General features: G+C 41.6%; 1 protein-coding gene across 5 annotated transcripts in view; it reads right to left on the bottom strand.

Moving 5' to 3' along the window:
• Positions 1-22,182, bottom strand: part of KMT2D (lysine methyltransferase 2D) — a 132,736-nt gene that overhangs the window by 99,463 nt on the left and 11,091 nt on the right. For 3 of the 5 annotated variants that reach the window (XM_060763910.2, XM_060763911.2, XM_060763914.2), the window contains exons 3-16: positions 17,094-17,158; positions 15,686-15,830; positions 13,789-14,009; positions 12,703-12,812; positions 11,474-11,636; positions 10,947-11,112; positions 10,709-10,823; positions 9,045-9,199; positions 6,957-7,123; positions 5,385-5,516; positions 2,711-3,645; positions 2,408-2,521; positions 1,454-1,564; positions 145-249 (exon numbers count right to left, since the gene is read on the bottom strand). In XM_060763910.2, coding sequence (XP_060619893.2) covers positions 145-249; positions 1,454-1,564; positions 2,408-2,521; positions 2,711-3,645; positions 5,385-5,516; positions 6,957-7,123; positions 9,045-9,199; positions 10,709-10,823; positions 10,947-11,112; positions 11,474-11,636; positions 12,703-12,812; positions 13,789-14,009; positions 15,686-15,830; positions 17,094-17,142 — 2,688 coding nt within the window. In that variant the 5' untranslated portion in view covers positions 17,143-17,158. Of the gene's footprint in view, positions 1-144; positions 250-1,453; positions 1,565-2,407; positions 2,522-2,710; positions 3,646-5,384; positions 5,517-6,956; positions 7,124-9,044; positions 9,200-10,708; positions 10,824-10,946; positions 11,113-11,473; positions 11,637-12,702; positions 12,813-13,788; positions 14,010-15,685; positions 15,831-17,093; positions 17,185-22,182 lie in introns of those variants that run through there. The other 2 variants (XM_067463935.1, XM_060763912.2) reach the window with 2 other exon arrangements.

Raw genomic sequence — 22,182 nt, 5'->3', positions numbered from 1 at the left:
AGCAACAAGATGAAAATTCAAAACATATATCTTTGACCATTTGGCAAGCTCAGGCCACCTTTACTGAAAAGTAGAATCTCGGTCTTAAGAGCAGAACTCTATACTTTTGGGGAAGAAAAGCAATAGAGGCAGAGCAGAGTTTACCTTGCTGTTGACGCAGTATGGGTGGTAACACTGGGAACATTGAGAACATGCCAGGAGATGGCCCTCGGACCCACGGCCAAAACTGCCACACACTACACACATATCCTGACAAGGGAGAAGAGAAGGGGCTCAATACCAGCTCAAGATCAAGAGAGGTTACTATCAAGCTTTGCTCCCTCTTTCATATCACTGGGTGCCATGACTCTGTTGCAAGACTCTCACCTACTTTACAGGGAGTGCCACCACCCTCCAAAAACACTAGGGCTGCTAAGCAATAAGACGGCACATATAGCACTCTTGCTTCTGACCAATTAAATACATTTTAGAAATGTGCAAGTCTTTAACAAGGGAGAGGGCAAATTTCTTTGAAATATACCAAAATAAATGAAAGCTACCAATTGTTTTCAGAATGAAAATAGCTAGTCAGCCCTCTACAGCCCCAGGGTCAAAAATACAAGACCCTCATGAGAGTGGAAAAGTGCAAATAAAAAAGCTAATTTTTCTTTTACTTGAAAGAACACCTGTCTAGAAAACTCAAGGTCCTCCAGCATGATTCTATGTCCATCTTCTGCTGGAAGTTGATCACAGAGTCCTTCTGGAGGACCTAAAGATTCCCATAAAGATGTTCCCTCAAGTTAAGAAAAAGATTTGATCAAATCTTATCTCTAGGACACTCTAGGTCTTCCAACATGATCCTGCAGAAATTGTTAGAGCTAAGATATTAATCAAATTAATAAATAATCAAATTGTATTAATCAAATTTTGATTAATCAAATGTTAAACCCACAAATATAGAGGACCGACTGTAGTTTCTACCAAGACAAGCCAAGAAAAATGTGGAAGACACCCTATGAAAAACACACCAAAAACAGCAAATGACAAGCAAACTCAAAACAGTAAGTATTGGAGAGAGTGTGTGATCATGCAGCAAAATTTACTTCAGTTGAGCACTCACATTAGCCTAAAGGGTTTTGTCTTACAGAATGTTAGAAAATCACCCAGAAATGCAAACGGAGTTCTCTTTGAGGTAAGAGGGAATGATTCAGCCCACCACTGCAACTTAAATCTGCTTCAAGTTTCCAGACTTTGCTTAATGTCAATCCCATGCCCACTTCAAAAATCACTTAACTGGGGCTTAAGTCAGTTATATCAGTTCAATTTCTTAATGACTTTTTTTTTCGTGTCAGGAGCAACTTGAGAAACTGCAATGGATCACCCTTAATGAATAATGGGTGTGTATTTTGACTTGCACAGCTGCATGTAGGCTCAGTCATGCTACCCTTTTTAAAACACATATGCCCATACGCACCTGCATCAACACAAATTTGTCTGTATTAGAGAAGAGCACCACTGTGTTTTGCATTGTGTCATCATCGTCGTCGTCATCATCCTTGCTAGGCGAACTATCAATATCAGCAAGCTTGGAAGAAAAAAAATATAGACACATTAATGGTACTTGGTGCTTTTGAAGCACCACGTACCATTTAGAGAAAAAAGGGTGCACACACAAGCATGGACTATCATATTCACAACCTGTCAGCTGCATACAAGAACTACTGCCCTAAAATAAAGGGAAGACCTACAATCTAACCACCCCACCCCCTTCTTTTCCTTAGGCGAACTCCTGATCCGGAAGGATGGAGCTCCTACTATAACTTGGGGGTGCTATTTTGTCTGATTAGTTTTTTCAGTCCTTGCAAAAGACGTAAACAGCTCATGGCCACAACAGCTGGGAGATTTCAGGAGTTATGCCTTAGGAAAAGTAGCTACTCCGAGCGCTGGCTTCTGGCCATTAAAGAACAACAGCGGAGGGCAGAGAACCCGACAGGAGCAGCTTCTCAGAGCTGCAGTAAGGGGCAAAACAAACACCTGACTACAAGACCCTGCTTTTAAGGACTTTGAGAATGAGAAGCCACCTCTTGGAAAGAATGTGACAAGTCTTAATGAGAAGAGGTACTTACGACATTGAAATGAAAATGAGAACAAGAGGAGGGGAGGTGTACACAATGTGCCCAGGCATCATCAATAAAAATAAGGGGGTCAGTCAAGTCAAGTTATGCTGAGCATCGGTAGCAAAAGAGCATACTTTTGGTCTCCAAGCCTAAGCAACAGATCAATACTGGGTGGGCCTAGTCCCGATTTCCTTTATATTTATGGCAGTTATAGCTTTTCCGTAGTTCTAAGTCATGTCCAAATTCAACTTCCTGCCTCAATCCCTTCCTCCCCACCAAAATAATGTCCTGCCTGCTAAAACCGCCCCTACCGCCAATGTCTCGATGGAGGAAGTGGTGGATTTCAACCGTGACCGGCCCCGCCCTCGGCCTGCGTGAGACCCTCCCCGAGGCCGTCTTCTCCCAGGAAAACTGCTGCTGCGGCCCTATGACCAGAAGAAGAGAGAAGGGCAGGGGAAATGATGTGCAGCGAAACATGCCAAGGAGCATTGACCCCCTCCAGTTCACTGTCACTCCTCCAGGAGCCCCACCACTCCTGAGGGCAGGGACTAAGCACTGTGGGAAGGCTCTGGAAAGGACCCCTCAGACCCAGCCTGCGGACAGCTTCGGCTTACCTGCTTCATTCGGGAGCGGGCTGGGGAGCTACGTCGTCGTCCCTTCTCACACTCACCCTTCATATCAAAGGGCAAGGAGTCATCCATGTCACCCATGGGCAAAGAACCACCATCTTCCCTCTGCAGGCTGACATCAGTGGAGGTCAGGCCAGCCATTTCCAGGGAAAGAGAACCCCCACCTTCGTGGTATGGGGAGGCAAATGGGAGCTCTGAGCTGGGGAAGCTGCTGGCACTGGCATCGCCCTGGCTCAGATTTGAGATCTCATTAACAATATCAGACTTCAACAAGTGGTGGGGCCTCAAGGATGTTTGGGGTGGTAGTCCTGCTTCTTCCTCACCGCTTGCCCCTCCTCCCTCTAGCAGGTTGGCAGCCCCATAGGCCTCCATTGGGGTCGATGTGCTCCCCAGAAGTTCTGCCTCCACAGGGGAGGGAGAGCGCTTGCTTTCACTGGCAAAGTTGAGGTGACTCTCATTGGGCTCCGCCCCCATTATGGCAGGCCCTTCATCTGGTGCCTCCTCCTCACTTAGCTGTGGGGAAAATCTCTCCTCAAGCTCCATCTTAGCTGCTGCTGCTGCCTCTTCTTCCTCTTCCTCTTCCTCTTCCTCCTCCTCTTGGCTGGGCTGGATGCTGCTGCTGGCGGTGTTGTCTGGAACTGGTGCCTCCACCCCAGTGTCCATGGCCTCCTCACTGGGCTCTCCTCCTTCCACATCGGCAGCTTCAGGGGAAATAGCTTTGACAGAACCAGGGGCAGGAGAAACAGATTTAACAGTATCAGGGGGAGGGCTAACTGGAGAAGTCTCTTCTTCTTCTTGCGGGGAGGTTGCTGATCCGGTATGGTTCTCAGTGGGCTCCGTCTCTCTTGGCAGCAACTCAAATGAAGGAGGCTCTTTGGCACCAAGGCAGGACTCCTCTGGGTGGGAAGGAGGCAATGGATCTAAGCAGTAGGCAAAGAGGGAGGGAAGAGTAAGACATTCTGATAGGATGGAACACTTCCGCAAAAGGATAATGGACAGTGTTTCTTTGATTAGAGACATGCAAGGGTCAAAATTATTAACTCCCACTCTGTGCTGTTTTTTTAAAAATGACACAAATACCACCTTAGAATCAAATCACACATAGACCAAAAATTCCAGGTATACCAGGAAGTCTTAACTTAGGCTCAAAATGGTGATAAAGTTCATTCCTCAAACTGTTTAAGCCAATGGCTACTTCACCTTTCCTCAGACTGTTGTGGGGGTGGACTATAGTTTGAAAAAAATATGGACGAATTCTTATACTCACTGCATATATCTTATTTGTAGTGCAAAAAATAAAATAAAAGAACAATACAATATTTAAAATGAAGAACAATTTTAACCAACATAAACTTACCAGTATTTTAATGGGAAGTGTGAGCTTTTGGCTGATGAGAGTGTCAAGTTAATTAGAATTGTGGTTGTTGTTGTGTGTATTCAAGTAGTTTCAGACCTAGGGTGACCCTAAGTGTAAAGTTTAGGTCGGGGGCCACGTAAGTAACCTTGGAGGGACACATCCAGCCAACAGGCCTTAGTTTGGAGAGCTCTGTGCTAAGGAGGGAATTCCACAAACAGTCCTGCTTACTACACCCAACCCTCATGTTCCTCAATGTCTGCCATGGAACACCAAAGGTTTTTAACAATCTGGATTGTATGAAACCAAGTCTTTGGGGACAGTCAGCACCTCTGCAAATAACAGACAGAGGAGCCACCTTGTTTGCAAGTATAAGGAAAATGAAATGTCTATCAGTCCCAAACTATCCTGAGAAAAGCCTGCAACATCACATGAGCAGCCAAGGCTTAGAATCAGAAGGTAGCCCATACCACACCTTCCCTGCAGAGAATTAAATGCAGTGTAGGCAATGTTATCCAGAGCCAAGTAGTGGCTATGCAAAGGCTCTTAAAGTCAGTGCTTACGCCCCCCCCCCCCCCACACACATACACACAAACACTAAGGCAAGAATACACAAAGCCACTCAGCTGGCACTTGGATAGCAGGCTCAGACCCAAAGTGACAACTTGTTGTCAAGGTCAAGTCTCAACAAGCTCTTTAAGTGTTATCTGTGTGGGGATGGCTCCACTCATCTGCTCCTGCATGGGGAAGAAGAGCACAGCTGTGTCCTTGACAGGAGTATACCAGCCAGCACTGTAGATTCAAAGCCTATGATGCTGCAGAACTATGATCATACATCCTGATGCCATTTGACCCATTATGGCCCATTGGTCTTCAAAGAGTACCTTCCAAATGCTTTCTTCATTTGGAAAGGGGGTGTAACAGAATATCTAATTATAATGTAAGTTTTGAATGTGTTTATTATTGTTGATATATGGTAAGCACAGGCTAGCTTTAGCTACAGCTGATTGGTTGGCCTCTCTTATAAACATATATAATATAACAAGGTGCTCAGCCACAACACCACACTCCTCTCCTCTTTGCCCCATTTGTTGGTTGTCCCAGGGGGCAGCTTTGGTCTGTTTGGGGGGGGGGGGGGTTTCAGACACATGGATCCCACCGAAGTCCATACCCTATGTCATTATGTTGAAATTCAACGGGTAACTTCTGTATAAAAAGTCATACATTTGCATCATCTCGATCGAGACCTGGGCTTGGGTTTAACCCAGTCATGGATGCTGGGTTCATCACAGCCCATTAACTCACCTGGTGGAACTGGAGGAGGAGGTGGGGGAGAGGGGGCTTTTTCAGGCTCAAATGGAGTCTCCACCTCCATCTGTTCCTGCCCTGCAGGGACCTCTGGATCCACATCAGATACTTCTAAAAGCGTGTCTACATCTGGAATTAGACGTTACACAACTGGGGTTGAACCACATCGGAGACAGTGTGATTACAACAAAGAAGCAACGCTTGCCAAGCTAGAGTTCTTGATAGTAGCCATTTAAAGTTTCTGAACATTTCATCCATTTCATCTCAGCAGCATACTCTTGTGCCTGGGCTGACTTATATACAAGTCAAAGCTGGGATAGGAACAAGAGGCAGAGGAGACTACCGTGACAATTTTTATTAGGGTCCCTATGAAAAATGCCCATTACAGTCTTTCTGCTGAGAAGCATATGTAGTAAGTCCATATCAAAAATAGCTTCTGCCATTGTGTCCCATCTTAAGCACCCTAAATGGCTACCTCAAACTGCTACTGAACTCCACACAGGTTGAAAAAGGCAAAGAAGGAAGGAGGGCTGTCCTTCTTCAGTGTGCCCCAGGGAGGGGCAATAGAAAGAGTTTCTCTTCTTTACCTCTAGTCACTGCTCTTGCTCTGGTCCTTAAAAGAGGCAGGTAGCTTTCCTTCCTCTTCTCTTCCACACCTTTGCGTGAGGAATCATTTCATTCTTTTCCCTCATTTATATTCCTTTCTGATGTAGACCTCTTAAGATCAACAATGTAATTTATCCCACCCATCCCACTACAACCACTTAAATAAATGGATCTCCCCTCTCTTCCTAAGTATGTTCCCTTTATGTGTTTTTAAAACGAGCAGGAAATATATATTTATTGCAGGGTGCTTTTACCCTTGACTTAGCGAAATACATACCTTTGGCCACAAAACCTTCAATTTACACATGAGGTTGACATTTTTAAATTATTATTATTTCCAAAATGTACACATTATAACATAGCTATTGGTATATAAAGCCACCAATTAACTGAGGTAATTTTACACTTTCTAATAATAGTAAAACATTTGTATCATATTTGAAAGAAAACTTCCCAACTTTACACTGAGACAAAGTTTCACAATATTTTGTCCTAGGAAAGCTCTTAACAACCTATGTATATTTATATAAGTAAAATTCACAAAGATGACCAAATTGTACAACATTTATCATAATCTTTCTCTTCTTTCTAACAAGTATTTTAATCACTCAACACTATTACGGACCAGTCTTTTAATGTTCTACCTATATTCTGCAAAAGGCTTCCAATTATTTTGAAAGCACTGTATTGTTTTATTTTCAAGGAGACAAGTTAATTTATGAAATTCTGCAAAGTTCAGCAGTTTGGCCAATCACTCATTTACAAATGGAATAATACTTTTTTTCCAGGTGCTTGCCATAAACTATTTAAGCCGCTGTTATGGCATTTAGAAAGAAAACAATATTTTTCTTATTGATGACATCATTAGCCAGACCCACATAAGGTTGACTTATGCACAAGTATATATGGTACTTTCCAAAGGAAATCCCTACTGGCTCTTAATAAAAAGAGAAGACCACTCACCAGCAGGCTTCTCCTCACTCTCCAATGGCTCTGGATCTTCTGAGTGAGGACTCAAAGGCCCACCACTGCTTTCTGGCTGCTCTTCGCTAGCCTCACAAGCTTCCTCTAGTGCCTGAGGAGACACCGGCTTCTCTGCTGCAGGGGTGCTGTTTGATGGGTGAATGTGCCTGAATGGGAACAAGTAGAGTATGTCAAGAAAGGCAACCTCATTTGACTCAAGCTGTTTCAGATCATAGATTGATCGCCGCACTCGGTCAGCATTTCTAGAGAATACATATGCATTCTGCATACATATTCAGTCACCCTTATAAGAATCATGTGAGCGGTGCCACCATTATTACTTCCATCTTATTGTCTGTGTGCACATATACATGTATGTGTTTGAGTGTAGGGAGGGAGAAGAAGTGGCAGTGAGGGGTTTCACTGAGAGCACCTGGTGAACTCTGAGGAATAAAACAGTCTGGAGCTTCAGCCAGACACCTGAATCTCAATACTTCTATATGAAACTTCTTAAAAACTTTATGCCACCCAATAGCACTATTCACAATAAGAGCCTACAAAGTTGGGGAGGTGGTAGAAGTCTCAGTTTCCTTGTCTCAGCATCTCAGTGGAAAGGTGCAGGAAGAGCCACTCCACTTAATGCACTTTAGAAGTAAGAACATGGGCTTAACATGAATATCCTTTATAGCCCACTGAAGAATCAGCCTCTCCATTTTTGAAGTACTACATGAAAGGAAGTAAATCTCAATTAACAAACATCAAAAGAATGGCTTGTTCTAGAAGCCACCAATGAAGAAACCAGGAGGCCACTCTCCTCCATCAGAACAGAAAGAACCAACAAAAGTAAAGTGAAATATTCTGACAGCCAGTATTGGATTTTCCAGACAGCAAAGGCCCAGTCAACTCAAGCAAGATAAGTTGTTATAAGTGTCTCCATCTGAAAAGAACAATGGACAAAACAAGGGTGTACCTTTCATAATGTCTTTTATTAAGGTAGAAGGCTTGTCTATAGTACAGTAAATGAACTTTGAACTGCATTTTTATTTAATATCATAATTTGTTTAGCTGCATCTTAATGCATAGGATCCCACAGGAAAAACAATTCCCACTTGCCTGTTTCTGGACATAATTCAAGGTGATGATTACAACCAATAAAACACAAGCCAGGGCTTCTTAACTTCTGACCTCTTTCTGCCAGAGAATTTTTGACGTGACCCCAGGTATATGGGTATATAAAATAGATATAATACCAAACATTTACTGGTAATAAATCTGGATTTGCAAGGTTTGCAAAACAAGATGATTTTCCTTTTTATGGAGTACAGCTGAAGCATTTTCTGCAGAGTCTGTTGTAAACACTGCTTATTGTTGTTAACTGTTTCATGTAAATAGGTGCTATCAGAAACCTTTTCCTATTGCACATTTTTTTCAGGAATGCAACATTGAGCTAAGGGGGCTCCATTTGGTGTCAGGACCCAAAGTTTGAGAAACTCTGTCTGAAACAATGCGAGTTCAGGCTATTTAAATAGTGCATATGACCTTGCTTATTGAGACCTGCAAATGAGGCCTGCCTTGTTGCTCCACCACTTTGAATGACACCTTTGATGAAGACATGAAAAAGAACATCTGTAGTGTCTACTTCATGGTTATGAGTTACCTTCCAGGGAAGGTTAGACTGGACCCCATCCTGCTATCTTTCTGCTGACAAGGCAGCACTTTCCACTGAGGCAAGTTTTTGGCAATTGAGGGTTTTTTTTAACACATATACCTTACAAAGAGGCAGCATGGTGGACTGGGCTGAGCACTGAACTACAACTCTGAAATCTAGGGCTCAAATCCCTAATTAACAATGAAAACTCACTGGGTGAACTTTTGCAACTCACACTGTCTCATACTCAGAGGAAGGCAATGGAAAACTGACTCTGAACATCTTGCAAAGAAACCCCTGTGATTAGATCACCTATGGGTTGCCAAAAGTCAGAAACGACTTGAAATCTCACAACAACAATCACCATTACTACCTTGCAAGATGAGCCATCATTTGTATGAACAGCCCACCTAACCGAAGGCCAAATCCAACGAACTCACTCTTGGGTGTGCTGTACATCAGGGACCTCAGCACTGTTCGCATCCTTGCAGCGCTGCTCTTGACATCCTTCACATAGAGAGTAGTTCTCGTACCACTGGCAGCTAGGATCCAAGGCGGATGGACGGAGGCCACAGTCAGAACATACCCGGCAACTCTGAAGAAAGGCAGATGCATATGCATTCAGGACTCCAAGATTCAGCGAGTGAGTCCTTCTTAAGAGTGCCAGGAGTCATCTCACTGGCAAAGGTGTTTGGATAGCAACCACTGATTGGATAAGGGGAGGGAGCAGGGGGACTGATAACGCATTGAAAAATGAACATCCAAAATTGGAAGATTGAAGAAATTAAAAAATGAGCCTTTTCCTTTTATAGGAGCCCATGGCTCCATTTTGTCCCAGAATAGGTTTATGTCAAATTAATGTAACACAAAGTTGACACAAGACATATTTTTCTATGCCAAATTATTAACCTAGTCAAAGCTATGACAACAACAATGGCATGGACTATACATGTAAGTTCCCTGTCAAAGGAACGTGTTAACCACAAAACACATTCAAGTTTCCGAACTCGTAGTTTTAAGTTCATACTGACTTATAAGGGAGTAAGTATGTTGAGGATGGCTTTGTGTGCAGTTCTAAATATGCTTGCTTCCTGGTACAACCGAACAAACTCACTGGCATTTGTATTTGAGTAAACATACTTAGAACTGGAATATCAGTAACTCATCAAATTTAGCTTATCCTTTTAAAAACGAATAATTGAGATACACTGTGTATGAGCATAGAACTATTAAAATGGTTGATTTGCCTTGACAGGGAGCACAGATTTCCAATTTAGTATTTTGAAGATCAATATAAAAATGTGGAAGCCCCACCTAGGAAGAAAAACTAGCTGCTGCTCATAGGAAGAACTGGAAAAAAAATACTCAGAGCTAACAAGTAAGGTCCTATCTCTTCCACCATACCTTTGAATTATATAGAGAACTACTATGTATACATACTTACATACATATACATACAGCTATGCCCATTGCATTGAAAAATCATACCAGCCTAGAATTCAGAAATCTGAAAGTCTCACATTCATAATAAAAAGTTTTAGTTCTCTGACTCACAAGCAGGCAGGTACTTGATGGGACTCCTTCTAAAGCCAGAGAAGTGAAAGAGAATCTCCATTGGCTAGAATGAAGATTTCAACTATAGGATGAGTATCCCTTAACCAAAGTGTCTGGTATCAGACATGTTTTGGAATTAGAATTTTTTCAGATTTTGAAATACACGTATTTGCAATATATGCATAATGAGATATTCCAAGTTTTAAACATGAAATTCATTTATGTTTCATATACATCATAAACACAAAGCTTAAAAGTACTTTTATGTACAATGAATAATCAAAAAATAAAGATGTCTATATTCCACACAACAGTGTGGATGGTTTTGGAGAATTTCAGTACTCCGGATATGGGCCAGTTAACCTGTATCACTCCCTCTTTGCCAGACCCTACATCTACTACAAACAAAGTAGCATATAGAAAAGAATGTTTCCATAATCTGCAAATTTTGGATGGGTCACATAATTCAGGCTGGGCTGGAACACAGTTTGGGTTAAGGAGGCATTGAATTTTGCACTATTCCGCTCAGATAACACTTGGTTGGACTTACTTTACACTTCCAGGAGTCTGCAGGGACACTTTCAATGGCAGGTTTCAAGCAGTATGTGTGGTAGCATTTTTCACAAGCTTCACACACAAGCATTCGGCTGTCCTCACCAGATAACCTGCAAGGGAGAGACACTATGACTTGCCACTGAGCTGAGGAACACCCAAGATCAGGCTATTCTGGAGATACCCCAAGTAATATCTCTTTCCTTCTCCATCCCTCTACCTACTGCTCCACTCACCTGCAGGTTTGGCAAACTTTGCATTCGTGACACTGCCAGCCTGAGCGTTTGCGTGGTGTTACTGTGATCTCCAAACAGGTGCCATGGTAGTGCAGACCACAGCTAGTGCAGAAGAGAAGATCACGCAACTCCCCTGGGGTGTCACACACCATACAGCGCGAGTCCTCTGCGAAAGAAGGGCACATTGGAACCCAAAGACAAAACATCATTCCTCCCTTGCTCTCGGCCTATTAGCCTTGGCTCTTTCTTCCCTGTGCAACATGATCCAAAAACCAGCCACATACACGCAAACACACATACACATCCCCAGTAAACAGCATTTCCTTTTTTCTAACTTTCTCAGGCCTAGAATTATAACCTTGTCAACCTTATCCTCATGCCCCTGCTGCTCTACCCACTAGGGAACACATCCACTTATTTCCATGCTATTCACAGAATCATTAGATGGGAGCCCATTTTAATCTGAACAAGTCACCATCAAATCCTTGACCCACGTCAGCTGTCCTTGGCATACTGCCAGCACTTACCCATCTGTATAGCCTGGTCTAGGTGCTCTGGACACAGAAGTTTCAAGCTCTTCATGGACTGGAAGCAGCCACTGGCTGCTGCACAAGGGAAGTGATAGTGGCGCTGGCACCCCTCCGCGTGGCATAGAATGGTAGCACCCCGCCTATTACAGTGTTCACATTTCTGGAAGATGTAAGGAACACATCCCAAGCTCAGAGAACTGCAAAGAACAGCAGCTCTACACGGGTAAGAAAGCTGAACCAAATGTTGGCAGGGTAGAGTTTCCATCAGAAGAAAACAATGGCTTGAGAAGCTAGGGTGTATCAGTATAATAGACTGTGCAAGGTGGCTGCTTTCGGGTGCTGAGCAACCCATCATCGCTGTGTATCTATAGGAGAAGATCTCTAAAACTAGAATATGCATCAACACAAGGCTACATTACACATCAACCAACTAGCTACCTTTCCAAGTTTCTAGCTTGTACCAGTTGAATGCTAATAAAGTACAGAACCAAAATGGACAAAATAAGGACTACTGGCATCATACATATCTTCCTCAACCCTGAAAAAATAATTTCAAAAAAGTTATTTTCTGCTCCCTAAAACCTCACGAGGCAGTGATTTTGTCAAGAAATCTGGTGCAGGGCATCCAACCCCCCCCCCCCCCCCGGATCAAAGCCAATTTTCATGCACTCTTCATTATGATTTTTCATAATTTCTGTACGTTGTGGTTAGTGAGGGCAGAAACATGGTGCCTGAATACTGTACTCTGAACTTTGGTACAGATACATGGCCTCACCTCCCTGACCTCTTCATTTGCTTTCAAATGGCTCTGTTTCTGTATCACTGAAGGCTTTGAACTCAGATAGAATTTGTGCAGGTAGAGAATGAAATTGGAGTTTCCTTGTCTGCTGCCAGTTTGTTAAAAGAGAGTAGGGCTAAGATAAACAAATACAGATTTGGTTTTCACAATGTTTGCAGGACAGTTGGGGAAGATGGCCAGGTGGTGCTAAATAAAATGCCTTACTCGATTATTGAATACCAATAGTTACTCTTCACATTTGCAGATTCACCAGTGTTACTGATACAGTTTGGCTAGTGTAATAATGATGCCACTATCTCTTAGAAATAATACAATTGGTTCTGAGAGTCTTAATCCAAATGTTGCTCTATGACGCAACCCAGTTTAATTGAACACTGTGAAAAAAAGAGTCCATTCCCATGTCCCAGCATAGCTGAATCTGACAGACCTGTGCAATCCCTGAGATGACAGCTTTGTTCACAAGGCTCAGCCATGACCCTTCTGGACGCAGAACTCCAGCTGACCAAACCACACACCAGTGATGAGCCCAAAAGTGCCCTATAAGGAAATGTAAACCATGACAAAGAAAGCCAAAGAAAAATTATTTAGGACAATAAGTGTTAAACCAGTGGATCTCAACCTGTGGGTCCCCAGGTGTTTTGGCCTACAACTCCCTAAAATGCCAGCTAGTTTACCAGCTGTTAGGATTTCTGGGAGTTAAAGGCCAAAACATCTGGGGACCCACAGGGTGAGAACCACCATTGTGTTAAACTAAGAAGGAGAAACAGATAGCTTCAAGTACAGATTTTGGCAAGCACAACGTAACATAACAGAAAAAGAGGAATCAAATTCTAGATACTCTAGGAGCCACTGGTGAATTTAAAATATTTTAGGAACTTGTGGACATCCAGGCATTACTGAACTGCAGTCCCATTAGCCCCATATTTCATAGCCTGGCCAATGATGACAGATTATGAAAGTAGGAATTCATCAATATCTGAAGGGTTAGATATGCACTTCTATAAGCAGATAAACAAGGGTTTCTGACTTTCAATTATTCCACAAGGACAGACATCCCTTCATAGATGTACACACCTATCTAAACAAGACACCCAAGAAAGTTTGAGAGAAATCTGGAATTGGAGTGCATGTGTGTGTGTGTGTCTGTGTGTTTGTGACAAAGAGAACAATTTTAGAGCTGAAAATACATGCTGAGGAATCTTGTTTTTCACACAAGTCCAATGTAGAACTTTAAAAAGTAGAAGCCAAAGGTTGAAGATATCACCTCCATTTTCCTAGATTTATCTTAACCAAAACCCATATGATAAGAGATGTGATATATAGTTCAAAAAGAAGCCAGTCAATCTGGAGGGCTTTCACTTGCTACTTTACTGGTGATGCCTCACAGTACCTCAGAACATGACATAAAGGTGATGTGGACACACTGGCCAAGGAGTAAGGGAGCTGCTGGTCAAAGCCCAACACTGTAGTAGCCGGCTAAGCCAGGTCCTGCTCTTCTGTGTCAAGTACTCACCTGTCGGCTCAAACACTTCCCGTACTGACACCCCATCTGCAAAGCCAATCAGGGTCAGATCATCATTTTCCGTCTCTACTGAAGAGCCCGGCTGCCTTCCTTCTGCTGAATCAGGAAGGTCTTCCTCCCAGTCAGGAGCAGGATCAAAACGCAACAACTCTCGCTGCCCATGTAGGCTCCACTTGCTGCAGTTGCAGAACGCACAGCGTTTGGGTGTGGAGCTGGAAGAAGACAAGGGGTGAAAAAGAGAAACAGCTTGTCAGTGCAGGGAACACAAAAGCCTCACCCAATCCATGATGATGGAGGAGAGATGTTAAAGAGATAGAATCCGACAGTTTTTCAGAGAGCCATTCTGAACTGGTTACCAGAAAGGGATCCACACCCTTACATTTCTAGGGCATTTGAATTCACTGTTAGCCTTCATGTAGCTATGATGTACACTCCTTAAGAATGTAATACTAGCCAATCTTCTTCATCTAGCTAGAGTAAGATTTCTAGCTAATGAGCTAACAATGATTAACTCAGCTTTAGAAAAATGAGAAATAGCAGCATTAGTCTATTTTTTAATATTAAAAGGCCAAAGTGTTTTCATAAATTTATTGCGACTGACCAAAGAACCATAAATAAAATTTTGAGTGCTCCAGAACCTTTTTTTAATCTGTTCACAATTATTCCTGAAACGGTATACAAGGCCTCACACTGCTGTGTCATAATCTGGTGCACAATGGTAAAATTAGTATGCCATAGTTTTTTCCTACACACAAACATAGCTCTCTGCACATGGTCCATGTAGTATACACAGCTGGTTCTCAGGATCTCCTTGGTAATGCAAAGCCAAGCCATGGCTCACGGCATGACAAAGAGGCTAGATGGAGACCTCTCCATATTTTATGGTAGCATCTAAAACTTTTTATTCAAGTAGGTTTTTAAAGAGGAAAGTGTTTAAGACTGAGCCAGAGGGTTTGTATAATGTTTTAGGTATGTTAATAATGGAATCTCTAAACTGTTGTAGAAAGTGTGGAGAAAGAGGAAACTGGAGCCACATGTGGCTAACGTGCTTTAAAGTATGGAGATTCTGGGATTAAGTTCTATCATGAATAAGTCAAACAGTGGGGGGAGTAATATATTTCAGGTATACTCTGCTAATTATTTTTGTATTTGAAAGCATAAGATTAAGAATTTAGTAAATAAAAATTTTATACTGCTCATGTTATGTGCCTCAAGACTCAAAATAGCTAGAACTTGGAAAAACCTAGAGAATTTGTTAATAAAGAATGAGTCAAACAGGATATGGGTGATAACCCTATTGGAAAAGTTAACCTATTATTACAGTATATTCTGCTTTCACAGGACTCTCCTGACATTGCCCTAAATCCTTTCTCTGATTTCCATGGCTAGAGATGAAAGCAGAAACCAGATATACATGCCATTTGCACCAAGCACAAGGACTTGCATGAGAGAAGGGTGTCATCCCAGGTTTACCAGTCTGCATCATTTTAACTACTTTATCACTCGCAAGATTACTTCTTTAAACAGAGTATGGGACACTTAAAAGCCTCTTAAAGGAAAAGGGGCTGAGGTTTTACAGTGGAGACAAAAACAGATAATAGAAGAGAAAAACAAGAAATATTTAATAATTGCAATCACAAGAGGGGAAGAACATTAAAAAAAACTGAAAAGAAACAGCAGTGAAAAATTGTCTTTTTTTTTTCGCCTACAAGCACTGCCATCCAAAAAAACCTGAAGCAAAGACCTTTTCTCCCTTGGCAACATCCTGTCCTTGTTCCCTAAAGCCACCATATCCCATTACGGTCTCCTGATCGCACAAGTATAAATTCCTTTTTCCTCCTTGCTCCCACATCATCACACACTCCATCCCAGCCCTCTGATCTCTCACCTGCAGCTCTCAGGTGGCTCTTCTTTGGCTTCTGCTTCTTCCAATTCCTCTTTGACAAGGCCCTTTTCTGGTGGTTTCAGGTTGTCCGTTTCCACACTCCCATGATCCTCTGAGGACAGAATTCCATCTACTGCCTCCACTGCCACTGCAAATAAATGTCTGTCAGGACCTGGCAACTGGGTAGGAGTCTCAGTCCACAAGAATACTGAACTGGTTGGTAAGGCTATGTAAAGATCTGTTTTTCAAAACGGGCTCTGGCTGTTTCAGCCAGCCATAATGGCACGGGCACTGCCGCCAAATTTTTTCGGCGCAACAAACCACATGGCTGCTGAAAACGGCTGCTTTCCATTTCTTTCAGCTACAAATTGAGTGGGAGAGGCAGCTGAGCGTGCACACAGGGGCTTCCCTGTAAGGCTGTAAGCCCTGCTGCTTGCCTGAGCCAATCAGAAAAAGAAAGCCACTCATGTGCTAGCTAGTTCAGTGTTCTATCTCAGTGCCTTTGCTGCTCTTAGGATCACTTAGCTTGCTTTTGGACTCAATTCCAATCATTTCCTTTGGCAACTTCATTTAGTTTTCTTAGTTTAAATATATTTCATTCCCCCCCCCCCAAATTCGCTACGGAAGTGAGGGTGGGCATGTGTTTGGGGGGCTGTGAAAAGGCATTGGGGTGTTTATTTAAATATTGGGGTGGTTTACTGAAGGGAGGGGATAGCCTGAGTCCATTGAGTCCCCACAGGGAGAATTCAATTTAATTCTTCCCCAGGTCTAGTTGAAGGATATAAGGGGAGCCAACCCCAGAAAATGTGGTTTCTTAAGTCTGATGCCTTAAGCCAGGTCTAGATGGATATTAGAGGAAAGGACACCAGAAAAGCCGGTCTGAGTCCCTCTACCGAGGTAGAGAAGATCTGGATATAAAAGTTTTAAATAAATAATAAAAATAAAAGGTGGTTTCTTAATACTGATGCCTAAAAAATGATGTAAAGGGGAGCCTCAGAAGTTTCCCCATTGCCACCAATGGGCCAGATCTTCCCGGAGCTCAAACGGATCTTTGGGCTGCCAGGTCCCTCCTGAAAAACGGATTGGGGGGTGGGGAACGAAATCTGGACAACGAAAAAGGCATACGGTTTAACCAAATTGCACACTGCTACTAGTTAAACAGTCTAATTCAACGATTTATGGGGTTCGGCTGATTCATTATTAACCTTCTATATGGGAAGATGTTATTTGTTCTCGTTGAGTGCCATCTTGTCCATCACCCAAAGAGGGAAAACGTCTTAGGCCAGCCCTCAGAAGGCCAGCACCCTACGGATTTTGTAGATGGCATCCTCTGCTCCCTGTTGAACTGCATTATTGTACATAGATCCCAAGTGACTTCATCAGAAGGAGTGGTCAAATTGAGAGCACTCACCTGGTGTGTCAGAGTCTTTGTCCTCACCAGGTGATTTCTGATCATCCATCCTGTCTCCAAGAGACCTAAAAGCAAGAGAGAAGTAGTCCATTACATTTTCTTCACATCCACTCAATCCTTTCACTCTCAGCACTCATTATATTTTTTGAAGTGCAACATACACATACAAATGCTAAGTATACTAGATGGCAGAAGGAAAGAAAAAATACCATGATGAAACACACGAAGTTCTGAATATAGGCACAAAAACTACAATTACATATGCCAATACTGCACAATGTGTTCCCCTTCCTGAATAAATCACTCTGGAGGAAAATATTCATATGCAGCCTACAAGAAAATGAAGGAAAATAATAGCAGCAATGGGTGTGTGACGAAAGGGAGAAGGCAGGCACAATTTCCCTACTCCTAGAAGGCCAGATCAAGGACACAAGAGATCTTCCTGCCTATCCACTGCCAAGCTTTCCTATACAAAAATGTGTCCCACAGCTATATTTGAATTACATTAAACCTCCCCAGACAAACCTACATGTCTGTGGTAAATGCAGCCCAACCCTCCAACCCCATATTAAACTCTGCTAATACCACACAGATAATAACCAAAACTCCAATCAGGCTTCCATAATGTAACAAGGAAAATTACAGGTAGTCCCCAAGTTATGAACAAGATAAATTCTGTAGGTTTGTTATTGAATTTGTTTGTAAGTCAGAACAGCTGCATTTTTGAAGTGTAGTGCCAGCCATACACACACCCCTCTATATATAATAGCAAGCTTTGGACAGCACCCCTGGCATGATTTTTTGCTGTCTGAGCCCTGTTCAAAAGATGTCACCTCACTTTCTGTCCTTGTGATAACTGGATTTTTTGAAAAATGGCTTGTTGTAGAAACAAGGATTGGTGATACCTTTTCCCCATTATAACTCTTTCAGGAGTAATTCTTCCTTCCTAGGGGTAGGTTTCTCTCAATTTCTGTTGTCTCATCCCCGTTCCTAACTATGAGTAGTTTGTAAGTCGGATGTTTGTAACTCAGGGACTGCCTGTACTGAAATCCCTGTTTTGAGGAACTTGTTTATTTCCCCCCTGCCAACTTTAGACAAGCAAATAGCTACTCCACACCCAACAGTACTGAGGCCAGCAGGACTAGAGATCATCACAGTACTCCTTATAAATTGGGAAAACTATAGCACAGGATATTTTTATAGAAAAGTTTATCTTTCATTATACTGTTGTCAATAGTTCCTTAGTATTACATTCCAATATTTTCACTATAAAATCCAGACTTCACAAAACTTATGTGCAAAAGTATCATCATTCATTTCTGAACAGGTGCGCAAATTGATGTAAAATTCAAAGCTGGATCAATATTCTGAGAAATATGGAAGTGAATAATCAGTGCCATTTGAATTGCTCGTTGCTATAGCTCAGCCTTTTCGGGTGGGTAATAAGTATTATAAAATGAGGAGAGCAGAGTTTATATTTTCTTTTATTGCTCCAAAATTGAGTACAAGTGCATAAAATAAAAGAGAAGCAAAGACACTATGGCCCCTCCCACACAACTGAAAAAAATCCCAAATTTTCTGCTTTGAACTGGAATATATGGCAGTGTGGACTTAGATAACCCTGTTCAAAGTAGATATTGTGGGATTTTCTGGCTTGATATTCTGGATTATATGGCTGTGTGGAAGGGCCTTACAAGTTGAGCAACCCTTATCCAGAGGTTTTTGGATTTTAGATTTTGGAATAAATGTGTTTGCATATAGAAACATAATAAGACATTTTGGGGATGGGTCCCAAGCATAATCACAAAATTAATTTCAATCATGGTATTTTATACACAGTCTTTTTTTATTACACTGTGCATAAAACAATGTTTGTGCACATGGATCTATCAGAAAGAAAAGGTGTCACCATATATTGTCCACTATATGGACAATTTTGGAAGACTTCAGAATTCTGGATAAGGGATGCTGAACCTGGATTTCCCTAATCTGTTTCTTGAACTTTAAGGGCAAAAGACTAAAAACTACAACACTGAATTAAATTTTTGGAAAAAGGAGGAACATAACTTCATTAAAAACAAGCATTAAAAAATACCAAAATTCTAAACCCCTCTAATATCACAAGAAGAAAAGAAACAAGTATCTGGCATAACACTGACAATATTAAAAGCCCAAAGCAATATTGTGATGTTTGGGGGTTTTTTTTTCCAGCTCCCAGTATCTTCTGGTATATTAGAATGAAAAAGCTGAAGAACATCTCTTGCTATGGCAAGTCCAGTCTCATCAGACATGATCAACAATCATGTTTGGGGGCTGCTGGTGGAAGCATTTGAGTGCTTTAAGAACATAATTCACCCACCTCCAGCAATGAACATATCTCCTCTTGCATGTAAATATTGCCACCTAAGTTACAAGAGAACATTCCTCCAACATACTGATTCAGGAAGAGCTGAGGTAGTACTCCCAATTCTGTTAAACTTCAATTTCTGTCAACACCTATCAGCCTGACCAGTAGTGAAATATAATGGGAACTGAGTTTATCGAACCATTTCTAGGTTTCACTCCTACATCTACTGTATATTTACAAATGCCAAAAAGTAAGGTATTTTAAGGTTACAGAGTGAGCTCTCCATTTGTATGTGAAAACTCTCCCAAAGCATTACACTATTTTAACTGAAAATCTAAATCAATGATGACTATTTCCCTCAAGATAAGAATCATTCTACCAGAGCAGTGATTCTTGTTGCCCAGTATCCTTGCTCAGTACACTAAACCATCCCTGCTCTCGTTCATATTCATTTCTGATGTAGGCTCAGCAACCCAAACAGTGATGCACTGTTAGAAAAACTCCAACAAGACTTGGAACATCTAACCTGTTTATGACCATCATTGAGTCCTCTATCAACAGGGCTGACACACACTATAATGATGAATTATCTAGGACAGAACAATATGAGCACTTTTGCCATTTATACATGCAGTCTACACATTTATCCATTAGGCTAGAAAACAGCAGAGGCAAACAACCCACTAGAGAACATAAGTATCCAGAAGATGGAAGAAAAGGAAGATGCTAGCCATCAGAAAAGCTGGAAAAACCCAAGGACCACTCACCCACATTTCACTGGTAGATCAGAAAATATATTACTGAGTCAGAGGTTAAGCCAGTGGATAAAGAAAGAGCCAGGACTGGTACTTATGCTATTTTTTCTGTTTATCTGATCTGGTGTAGTTATCACAACAGGTTTGTTGAAAATATACAGTACTGGGACTGCCATATTGTGACTCAGAAACCCCAGGAGCTCTTTTGACTGTCCCATAGATGCTCTTGAGCTTCTAAAGTGGTCCATGCACCTTGCAGTTATAAGTATGCTTTCTGAGATACTAATATGGGTCAGCAATCCCTGCTCTTCGCTGCAGCTGTGTGAGTTACCAATTCCACTAAAGGTGATGGGAAACCACTAGGAATCCATTGCAGGAACAGAGAATTAATTAAAGGAGCATAGATAGCATGTAGACTGCAAAAATAGTACAGAAAGAGGAGAAACAGAATGAGCTGCCTAAGAGCTGCAGACATGGAAAGGTTTTTCTCTCTCTATTTTTTATTTCAAAACATTTAAAACATAATACAATTGTCTTGTCATCAATTCCAAAATCTATATCTCCCACCACTCCAATCATTCACATAGCCAGCTCTGTCAGTTCTATTACTTTAACTTATTCTAATTATTGTAATCCATTTTCTAATTGTTCATCCACAATTTTCTTGGACATTAGGTGGTTTAAATTTGCCTTTGCTTTTATACATGAAGTTAGCAAATAATTTCGATGTGTTATCAAATAGCTCTTCTTTCATTTCTCCTTTTGCTAATCAAAATTTATAGGTTAACTTTTCTGATAGGGCTATCACCCATATCCTGTTTAACCAATTCTTTACTAACAAATGTTCTAGTTTTTTCCAGATTCTAGCTATTTTGAGTTTTCCAGCACATGAGCAGTAAAAGATGTTTATTTCCCCAAGTTCTTGTTCTTACTTTTGAATACAGAAATCAGTAATAGGACACACCTGAAATGTACTACCACCCCCACCCCCCACCCCAAAATTTGGCTTATCCGTGCTAGAACTTCATCCCAAAATCTCCGTACTTTTGGACATGTCAGCCACATGTGGCTCCAGTCGACTATTTCTTCATACTTTCTCAAACATAGTTTAGAGATTCCATTATTAATTCTATGTAGTTTTACTGAAGAATAATGCTATCTGTGCATAATTTTCAGAGTATTTTCTCTCAGTTGTGATGCAATTGGTTTATATCCTTGGGTATTTCAAACTGCATTCCATTGTTTCTTTTATTTTAAACAACATGGAAAAGGTGAAAGTTGCAGTTGAAGAATTATATGAAAGTTGAGGAGGACGAAAGATAGAGGAGGAGACTAATGCAAACAGAAACAGTAAATAAACCCAGAGTAGAAAGAACATGAGGTTAAGGCCTGGTGATGTAAAAGAGCTTAATTCATAAGATACTCTTTGGGACAATTCGTCACCACCTTACAAGAAGGGAAGTCTAACCTTTGAAGACTTCACCCTCTTGGTTTCTTCCACTTTTGATTGGCAGGCCTCAGTTAGGAGGACAACATTAATCCACATTTCCTCTGGATTATTCTGTCTCTTCCCAAGTTTTCACAGGACACTGAACAGGGTTTATCTGCACATTCCCAAGGCCTCCTCCCTTTTTAGCCATGCACAGCAAGTCCCACTTTGCAAAGAAAGGAAATGAATGCCATGCATATCTTCCAGCTTTTGCACTTTTTGAAGTTGGAGGTTTGAACGAGGTTTGAAAATAAACTGAAATGTTGACCACCTCAGAGTTGTGATGATAATGATGATTTTTATGTATACTCCGGGTTTTTTTTGTCTCTCCAAAGGAGACTCAAAGCAGCTTAGATCTAGACTGGAACATCCTGTTTAAAATCTCATGGATAGTGATGTGGGGAAAGGATTTCACTAAATTCCTACTTTAGGATCTAAGTTCTGTGCACAGGTTTTGAATATGGGTGAATCTAACTCTTCCTTCATCTTAAACGAGGC

Source organism: Anolis sagrei, chromosome 2, assembly GCF_037176765.1.
Source record: "Anolis sagrei isolate rAnoSag1 chromosome 2, rAnoSag1.mat, whole genome shotgun sequence".
Classification (NCBI taxonomy): domain Eukaryota; kingdom Metazoa; phylum Chordata; class Lepidosauria; order Squamata; family Dactyloidae; genus Anolis; species Anolis sagrei.
This window is presented reverse-complemented; position numbering and strand designations above follow the sequence as displayed.